Source organism: Eupeodes corollae, chromosome 1 (assembly GCF_945859685.1).
Source record: "Eupeodes corollae chromosome 1, idEupCoro1.1, whole genome shotgun sequence".
Lineage (NCBI taxonomy): Eukaryota > Metazoa > Arthropoda > Insecta > Diptera > Syrphidae > Eupeodes > Eupeodes corollae.
The window spans coordinates 116707875-116718570 of record NC_079147.1 but is presented as its reverse complement, the minus strand read 5'-3'; the positions used below and the strand labels follow the sequence as shown (position 1 = coordinate 116718570).

At 34.2% G+C, this 10696-nt stretch overlaps 1 protein-coding gene across 1 annotated transcript; it reads left to right on the top strand.

Annotated features, from left to right (window-relative positions):
• Positions 1–2229: 2229 nt before the first annotated feature.
• Positions 2230–5138, top strand: LOC129941254 (nucleolar protein 14 homolog). The gene is made up of 4 exons (XM_056049839.1): positions 2230–2843; positions 2898–3380; positions 3451–4915; positions 4974–5138. Exons 1-4 carry the CDS (start codon positions 2363–2365, stop codon positions 5071–5073), a joined length of 2529 nt encoding a protein of 842 aa, XP_055905814.1. The 5' UTR covers positions 2230–2362; the 3' UTR covers positions 5074–5138.
• The last annotated feature ends 5558 nt before the right edge of the window (positions 5139–10696 follow it).

Sequence of the window (10696 nt, the reverse complement as noted above, 5' to 3'; positions counted from 1 at the left end):
TTATAGGAGTTTATAGGATGCAAAAAAATAGTCACCACTGGTGTATTCGATCTCACTTACAGGCTTAGATATATGTTTAACTAATTTAACTTTTCTAAATTTTGCACATGTAGCAATACGATTCTCACATTATTGGGTAGCTACTGCGTGACTATTCCGATGACATTTTGTTATTCCACAACAAATCACCAATTAAAATACAACTTACCACAGCGTGTTGAGATTTTAAGTTTTTTAAGAGCAGCCGATAAAGGTGAAATGAAACAAAGTTTGCTCTAAAAAAAGGAATGCAGAATGTGTTGCCATAAAGATTGGGAGTGCAATGCAAAGTATTGTTTTTTTAATAACAAATTCAACATCAAGTTGACTATTGGAGCTATTGACTGCACCCATAAACAACTTGTTTCTCCAAAGAGTACTGATAAAAGAACTCCTGTCCAATTGTATACGTACAGAACGCCGACAAGCCTACATAAACTTATTGATTGTACAAAATCAATGCATTGTATTGAAATTCAATATTTACATAGCTATAAAAACATAATATATAGCCTACAATCTAAACATCACTAAATCGCACCAAACAGTCAACATACTTGAATTATCATTCGCCATTTTTTGCCCCTCTTTTGACTATTGAACACACTTGTACGAGTATCTTTCCATGGATCAAATTGAATTATTCTCTGTCAAATGAAATGCAAACGAAAATTGACGTTTAGGTGTGGTTCACATGTCGTGTTTTCAATTTCTATATGACTAAGCTGCATTCGTACGTGCGATACAGAATGTCACCCCGTTATTTCCAAATATTTTTCTAAACAAAAGTCTGGAAATTTAGTATTTATTTGAAAAAAAGTGTTTCTTTTTTGTTTATTATCCAAATATATATGTATAAAACATTTTCAATCGGTAAAATTAACTCTGTATCAGCCCTATAGGCCCAGCAAATTTGAAACGTGTCCAATTGAAAAGTATCCAAATAGCTCTGAGCCAATTGGCTCGATCGAGTTTGTCCAGCCTAGACAACATAAATAATTAGGGGTATTCACGATTCGATGCAAGTGGTCTTGTATCGTTGCGAAAGTGCAAAAGTGTAACATTTTCTTGCACTAAAACAACAAAATATAGAGACTACAATTTTGTTACACTTTTGCACTTTTGCTATACCCGAACCCTATTGCAACACAAAAATACAACGGTGCAAAATTTGTCTGTTGTAGTTGACAGTTTGGCAGCTGTCATTTTATCAGAAATTTTGGTGGGCTTTAAGTTTAAATTGAATTTGAAGTTATTGCCGCATTTATGCCAACGACAAAAATCAGAAAAAAGAATGGAAAAAAAAGAATCAGATCTAAGGAATATAAAGAAGTGCCGTCGACGTGACAAAGCGGTAAAAAAATGGACGGAAAAAGAAATTTTAATTATATTAGATTACATTCAAGAACCTGGAAACTTCGAGGCAAGATATAATCAAAATGTTTTTTGCTCAAAAAACATTTTATTTTAGAAGCCAACAGCACAAATATTTTACAGAAAACTGTTAGAACAGAAGCCATTAGATGCCACTTGGGAGTTGATCAGGTGGAAAATGAGAAGCCTGAAAACTTCATTTTCTAAAGCTACAGAGTGGCAAAAATCAACTGGTGCTGGTCTCATGGAAACAGAAAAGGGACTTGGTACTGTTCAAGGTGAGACAACAATTGAGATTTAGATACAATTTTGTGTACGTTCCTAACAATTTTGTGTTTATTTCTTATTAGCAAAAGTTCTTTTTTTGTCATGAGAAACGTCATGATTTGACGTTTTTACTATGGTATTGCTATGTTTAGAAAAGGTGTGTTCACGATGTAAAAAAAAAACACAAATTTCGCAATTTAACATTTTTTGTTTCATCGGATCGTGAATACCCCTATTGTTTTTTCATTGACCTAAGGCCCGTCATTAACATTTTCAGCCTAGAAATCTTTCAATTTAAGACCACGTCAACACTTAAGATTCTATTGTTTACTTTGTTTTCGAACGCTCCACAGAAACTCTCAAAATGAAGCAATTTGATTGGGCTTAGTATTAAAGTTTGGATTCTTTCACTATTTTACGCACACTTTCTCACATTTATTCATCCTTCAAACTGAAATGGCTGTCTGAGCAGCTGGGTAATTGTGTATTTTGTTTTAGTAGGCTCATCGGAATGCGACTGACAGCCGAGCCTTAATATCTTTATAATTATGTATCATCGGGTTGTATTCTATCCCACGTGAGACTTTGAAGCAATGTTTTTATTGCCTTAGAAAGTTCCTTGTAGACTTATTTGTTATTTTTGCAATCAATTAACCGAATACACTTCGATACCACTCAAAAAATGGCCAAAGCTAAAAAAGAAAGAAAAGGAAATTCTGAAAATGTATATTCCAAAAAGGCAAAATTCAATGCCTTCTCTTCATCCCGACCTGCAAAGAAGATAAATCCTTTCGAGGTGCACATAAATAAAGAAAAGTTTAATATCCTAGGCCGAACTTGCAAGCATGACAAAGGCTTACCAGGAATATCAAGAGCCAAGGCGGTGCAGAAGAGAAAACGAACACTTGGCGAAGAATTTATGCAAAAAAATAAAAGTAATGAATTTAAAGACAGACGCATTGGAAGCAATTCAGAAGTCATAAACGATGAGCTACTTAATGCTCGTTTCGTTGCCGAGAAGATGTCAATGTTTAAGAAATCAAGTCGATTCAATTTAAACGACGATGAAGTTCTAACCCATCGTGGCCAGACTTTGGAGGAAATCGAACAGTTCCATGACAACAGATCTGATGATGATATGGAGGATGAAGATGTTTTAGATGGTATGTCCCAGATTTTATCGTTTAAACTGAAAAACTAAGTATCTTAAATTTCAGCAAACTTCACAAAAGCTGCCCATTTCGGTGGCGAAGATTCGCAGCAAGATCGCAAAGCAGCCATAGAAGAAATGATTGCGGAAACCAAACTTCGCAAAGCCCAATCTGCTAAGGAAAAAGATGAAATCTTTGAATTGACTAAAAAACTTGATAGTAATTACAAGGATCTTATTCCACTTGTCGGTAAATTTAATAAATCCGAAGATATTGTAAAAAACAAACCTGATGACTACGATAGAGCTCTGCGTGAAATGGTTTTCGAACCCAGGGGTGCAGTGAGTGATAGGCTGGTATCTGAAGAAGAACTAGCAAAGCTCGAAAAAGAACGTTTAATTAAACTGGAAAATGCAAGGCTAGCGAGAATGCGGGGAGTTGAAAACACGAACGAGAAACAGAATCATCGGTCTGCAGATGATCTGGATGACGGATACTTAGTGGGATCTGATGGCGAGGAAAATGGGATACTAGCTTACGATTTAAACGGTTGGTCTTTAACTTTAAGTTTTGTGCTATTAGAATCAAGTTATTAAAAACTCAAAACACGTTTTCATAGGTGAATCACTAACAAATAATCACAGCGAACCTACTCCTGAAGATGAAAACAAAACTGATGCACTGGACAATAGAGAAAGTGATGAGGAAATAAGTGAAAATGATTCTGAAACTGAAAATGATGATGACGAAGATGATTTAAGTGATCTTAAAGATCCAGATATCGAATCTGAAAGTGAAGAACTTTCCTCAAATGAATGTCAACAAGCTAAAACAGTGAGCAATGCAGTCGGTTCCGAACCACGCAACAAAGTAATTAAACTTCCCTTTACAATAGAAATGCCTTCAAGTTACGAAGAGCTTAAAAAACTTCTTAGCAAATACAGTGCCGACGAACAAGGTATTTTAGTCGAACGTATTATAAAGTACAACCATCCCAAAATAGAACCCAAAAATAAGGACAAAATAAGTAAACTTTTTTCGTTCCTTCTTCAATATGTACATGATCTTTTTGCCAGTGCATCCATTAAGGACGTAAACAACTCATTTCTAGTCATAAATAAACTTAATCCTTTTTTATACGACTTAATGCACTTGGATCCAGAAATGACTTCAACTTGCATAGTTGATGTCATTCAGCAAAAATACTCAGAGTATAAAAAGCACGAAAAACTATACCCATCTTTGGACACCCTGGTATTTTTCAAAATTGTATCAAATATGTACACAACTTCTGACTATCGGCATTATGTAGTAACTCCTTGCTACATTTTTATGAGCCACATATTGTCCAAAGCTCGAGTACGAACAAGGCAGGATATTGCAATGGGGCTGTTCTTAGTGACGTTGGTGTTAGAATATTCTCATTCATCACAACGCTTTCTTCCAGCAGCCTTAAATTTTCTCCTAGGTGTTATATATCTGTCCATTCCAAAGAGAGCAATTGAAAAGTTAAAAACAGTACCACCTTTTATGTCGACGGGACCTTTCAATAAAATCTTGGCTATGAATAATGACACGAACGAGAAATTGATGGAAGCGGAAGATGAAAGTCTCCTTAAAGCAGAAGATTTCGTAACGGTAACAATTTCTCTAGATTTTAAAATTCGTGCACTTAACGCAGCTCTAATACTAACCAAAGATGCGATCGAAGGAGTTTCAGAAAATATTGGTTCAAACTATTTAGCTGAGACATTTGTTCCCATGATGGAACGAATAAATCTAGACTCGTATCCACAATACATCAAATCTAGTTTTGAAAAAACAATGGGCACTCTTTCAGCCGTGGCTGGTAAACCATTGAAAAAACTTATGCCGCCTGAGAAGAAACCTAAAGCTCTTCGTCTACTTGAACCTCGCATAGAAAAGGTCTACGACGATAAGCGTCGACCGAAAATATCTAAAGCAAAGGAAGAAAAGGTGAAATTAATACATAAAATTCGGCGGGAAACTAAAGGTGCAGTACGAGAAATTCGCCGAGATACTGAGTTCTTGCAAACAATACGTATCAATCAACAGATACAAAGGTAAATAATATAATTATACTAATCTGAAATGGTTTTTTTACAAACATACATGTTTTAGTGATCGCGAGCGAAAGGAGAAGGTTAAACGGATATACATGGAAGCTTCAGTTCAACAAGGAGAGCTCAATGAACTCAGCAGACAAAAAAAGAAAAAATAGAAAGTGTACTTTTGTTTCAGAATTTTATTTGAATTTAATTAAAATGTACACTATTTGTATATTAATTTTTTGTTTTGTTAATTATTTTTAAAGACAAAATAATAGTATCTCTAAAACTTTTCCTCAACGATAATTTCTTATCTCAAGATATTATTTTTTTTGTGGTTTTTCGACTTAAAAGAATCTCTAAGCTTGTAAAGATTAGTTGCCCGACCAATTTGTTAGTTTAGTTAGTTTCGTTTTATTTTGTAGCACAATTTTTACATTATTTTAAATTTAACAAACAATTTAAGAGATTTAGAAAAACAAAATTTCTTTACAACTTTAACATAAATAACAAATTTATAACAAGATTTTAAGATAAGAAAAAATGATAAATAAATTAATTTAAGGGAAAACACTACAAGAAAAAAAACCCTCATATTAAACTTAGAAAACTAGTATTGCACATAAACCCAAAAAATTAGGAAATCACTTTTTATTGTAAGTTTTGAATGAGATCATTATCTGAAAAAGAACATCTCTTGAAAAAATTGTCTTGTAATTTGTAAAGAGTGGATTTAATAAGGTTGACATTAGCTCTTTTGTGGAGTCTTATAGTAGAATAGCAACGAGGCAAATTAAGTATTAGTTTAAGGACTTTATTTTGACATATCTGTAATTTTTTAATGTGAGCCTCAGCACAATCGAACCACGCTGGTGCTCCATAAGTGAGGACTGGCTGAAATATACTTTTATAAATTAGTATTTTATTATGTATGCTTAGACGAGACTTCCTATTGATAAACGGATACAGGATTTTAATTAATAAATTCGTTTTATGGATTGAGTTTGATATGTGACCTTGAAAAGTGAGTTTTTTATCAAGTATAATGCCAAGATATTTACAATGTTCGGACCATACTATATTAGTTGCATTAATATTGAGTGTGGTTTGTGGAAGAAAACATTGTTTTCTGCGCCGTGTGAACCAAATGGCCTGGCATTTTTCGGCGTTAACTTTAATTTTCCACTTATTTAAGTAACTAAGAACTTTATCAAGGGAACACTGTAAGTTGTTAAGCGCGTCTTGAGCAAAAACACTTGATGCAAAAAGGGCAGTGTCGTCAGCGAACATGGCAATTTCAGTATTTTCAAGCCTAGGAAGATCGGATAAGAAAACGTTAAAGAGAATGGGACCCAAAACAGATCCTTGAGGAACACCAAATGGAATATTAAATAAAGAAGATTTCGCAAGTCCAGTACTAACAAAAAACATTCGGTTTTTCAAAAAATTCCTAATAATTTGGATAAGATATCGTGGAAAATTCAACAAAATTAGCTTAAAGATGAGTCCATCGTGCCAAACAGTGTCAAAGGCTTTTTCTATGTCTAGCAAAACTAGACCCGTCGAATTTTTTAAAACAAGATTGTTTTGGACATATTTTTTAATTCTAAGGACTTGGTGGGAGGTCGAGTGACCTGCTCTAAATCCGAATTGTTCAATTGGATATATGCTTCTTTCATCAATATGTTGCAGGAGCCGGTCCTTTAACACCTTTTCAAAAAGTTTACTAATATTGCTTAAAAGACTTATAGGCCTATAACTTGATGGTCTATCTTTAGGTTTTCCAGCCTTGGCAATAGGTATAACCTTTGCTACTTTCCATTTTTCAGGAAAATAACAGTGTTTGATACAAACATTGAAGATAAATGTTAAAAAAGTTATACCTTTTTTAGGCAGTGCTTTTAATAATTGGTTGCTAATTCTATCATCTCCCGGAGATTTCTTTATTTTCAGATCTTTAAGCAAGCCTTTTACTAAACTGTTGTTAGGAATAAGTGTACTGGGTTGAAAAATTACAGAATCTTCGAACTCTAAGAGTTTTTCGCGAACAATATTTTCGGTTACGTTATCACTTAAATGAGCGGACACTGAGTGATTGCGGTTGAAAGTTTGAGCGAAAATATTTGCCTTTTCTTCCTGCGTAATATAAACATTATTTTGTTCCCTAAGAGGAGGAATAGCTGAACCTTTCTTCTTAGATATTTTCGTTGCATTCCAAAAAGGTTTTGAACCCTTATCAAAACTCGATAGTAAGTTGTTCCACTTTTGATTACGAAACACTAAAATTTCGTTTTGAATTTTACGATTTAGGATGTTAACATTAGTTTTAAAAGAGTCTAATTTGTAACGAATCCACTTTCTTCTTTCAGTGTTTCGTAAACGGATCAAAGACAATATGTTACCCGGCAAAGGTTGAAGGTTTGAAATGGAACTAGGATTTCTGGTTTTTGGTATAGATATTTGAGCAGCGTTATTGATGGTTTGCTCAAACTTTTCAATAGCGCGGTCAACATCTTCAGGAGATTGAACATCTTCAATCGACAATCTTCCGTTGTACATGTTGCTGGATATGTAGGATTGATATCTTACCCAGTTTGCAGCAGAAAATTTGAAACGAACATGTGTATTGTTTAATAAACAGTTCGCTAATAACTCTGTGCACACAGGCAAATGGTTTGAGCTCAGAGCATGAATAGTTAAGGGTTGAGTGAAGCGCGCAGGGTTATTTGTGATAAATATGTCAAGCGTTGAAGGATTTTTTGACGAGGAACTCGGTATATATGTTGGTGTAAGTGGATATAAAATTGAAAGCGACCTGTTATATGCAATAATATCGTGAAGTATATTTCCAAAACAGTTAGCTCTCAAGCAACCCCATAATTGGTGCCTACAATTAAAATCACCTCCTATAATGAAATTAGGCCTTGTCCTTATAATCTTCAGTATGTCTCTTTTGAATTTAGTTTTTTTCTCGTAACTAGCATTTCCACCAGGGAAATAAAGAGAAAAAATACTTAAATCTGTTGAGTCTTGGAGCGTGATATCTATACCAATAGCTTCCACAACCTCTAAACGAACAATTGGAAGCACCCTATGTCTCAGATTTTTATTAACTACTAGAGCTACGCCACCCCCTTTTGAATGTCGTCTATCAAGTCTATGGCATACATAATTTGGATTGGAAAAACTACTTTCGTTGGTCAACCATGTCTCCGTTAGTAAAGCAATGTCAAATTTATTATATTTCATAAAATTAAAAAATTCAATTTTTTTATTTTGAATGCTTGAAGCATTCCAAGTAATAATTTTTGGGTTTATGTTCGTCATATTGCATAAACATATTTCACTGCAAGAGTGGTAATAATAGTAAATTGCTCTTCTCTTGTTCGACAAGAGCGTAATTTAGACATAACATCTGTGAGAAGATTAGAAATTTCATCAAAAGAGAATAGAGAGTTTTTATTTTTTTCAGTTACAACATTATCAGAGCGGGTATTATCAGAGCGAACACTGGCGGGATGCACATGGTTGTAGTTGAAACTCGTGCTTGCAGAAGATGATGACGTAGCGTGTTGGTGAGCAGTCTGGCTCTTCTTATTGGAGTGAGGCAGCTGGGGAAAATCTTCCATGGTGAAGTTAACATGATTAACTTTGGCTCTCAGTTGGTTTGCAAAAACCGGTTTTGTGGTTGAATTGTTGTTACCGCGCATGCGTGAAGAGATTCTTTGTCGTATTTCAATATATTGTTTACGACTGATACAGGTTGGATCGTTTGATTTGTGCGGCCCATTGCAATTTGCACATTTTACTGATGTAGGGAGTTCCTTGCACTCAGATGTTTTGTGGGGCCCAGCGCAAGAAGAGCAGAAGCTGTTGACTTGACAATGCATGTCGCCGTGACCATACATTTGGCAGTTATAGCACTGTGTTATTTTATTGGGTTGGTGTTTTTTGTAGTCCCATCTAATAAGAGTTTTAAACACAGTTCTATAATTGGCACGAAGTTCGTTCATTTTGATTGAACCACGTTCGATCAATACAATATATTTATAATGCAAATGCTGCGATTTGGTTTTAATTGTTATAGACTTAACTTCAATACATTTTATACCTAGAGTACATAATTCGTTCTTTAGTTTTGTATTATCATAGAGATCTAAGCCGGATAATACAACTTTGAAAGGTCTAGATGATTTCCTTTCGTGGGAATAAAACTCACATGATTCTGCTTTTAAAGCTTTTGCAATAAGTTCGTAGGATGCCATGCTTGAGCACATAACCTTTTGACCCAAGGAAATGTTTTTAATAACATAGTCACTAATTTTAAGGTTTTCAATTAAGCCTCGGAGAATTTCACTCTTAGTTTTTAAGACAATGATTGGGGGAATGGACACTTTTGCATTCACAATTTCACCAGGTTCACTATCTCCACTATCCATGCACTCATCTGGGCACAATGCCTGTAGGGGCTGGTAATAGTTTATATTGTTTATAGTTTTACTGTCCATATTGGACATTTTAAGAGTCTTGGATGGTTTATGATTTTTGTGGAGGATGAAATCCTCATCCTCCGCAACACTTCGTACACGTTTGAGATTAATTTTTGGTAAACACTATGAAAACGCGTGCAGCTCGTTTGACAGTAGCTGAACGAATGCCCGACCAATTTGTGATTTTTGAAATCATAGTAAAAATGAAATCATTTGTCCAGTTAATAAAGGTTTTCACCTCAAAAAAAAAATCCAACAGTTTTGAAACTGGATGACACACTAAGGGATGTCTAGTGATAACCCAAAAAGAAGTCCCCAAGAATCCGACGTTAGCTCTAGCGGCAGTTAAGAGAAACTGGAGATTGTTTCAGTTTTTCACGTTTATCTTGAAAACTATTTGTCATATCAAAAAATGTTGGTCCACAAAATTAAAGCTCATTAAATTTTATAAGAAAAGCTTTTATGATTTTTTTCGTATCTGTTATAGTTTATAAAATAACTCTAGCGGCAGTGAAGAGAAACACAAGGTTTTTTCGGGTTTATCTTCAAAACTATTTGTCGTATCAAAAAAAAATCTTCTACAAAATTAAAGCTCATTAAATTTCATAAATAAATATAATATTAACATGCTTGTACTTGTTTTAGTTTGTAAAAGAATTATTATATTAATAAATGCACCAGTATCCGGACAGTCTTAGTCAGAGAGAAAAAACTAAATGAGAGAGCCAAATTTCCTCGTCTCCGTCCCTTTGGAACCTCTTACTCTCATTTTTTATAGCGCGTTGAATTCGTATCGGTGTATACATGTTTTCACCTCGAAGAGCAGAGAGAATCGAGACATTTAATATTTCTTTCTCTCTCTGGTTTTCACAAATAAATTCTAGCAAACAATTTTCGCTTGTCAATGAATTACGGTAAACGTTAAAACGGAAGATTGTGGTGAATTTGTTTTTCGTTTCTCTTTCTTTGAGTTACAGATAGATGGCATTAGCAACCAAAACCAGAAAAGATGTGTTCAGAAAGAGTGTATAACAAGGTTAAGGTTTTTAGACTAGACTTTATTTGTTATGAACAGAAGTTTACGGTTTTTATTTAGTCTCTACTTAAATCACTTATTTTCAGCATTTTGGAAATGTCGGTAACATAAAGAAAATAAACAACGAGTACACACAAATACAATAGGAATGTAAAAAAGAGATGAGTATATAAAAATGTTTTCAATGTTTCTGCGTTGTTTAATTTTAATGATCCATGTTTACATTCTTTAACTCTCGTTGTCAATGTTCCAGCAACTCTCGCAGCCAAA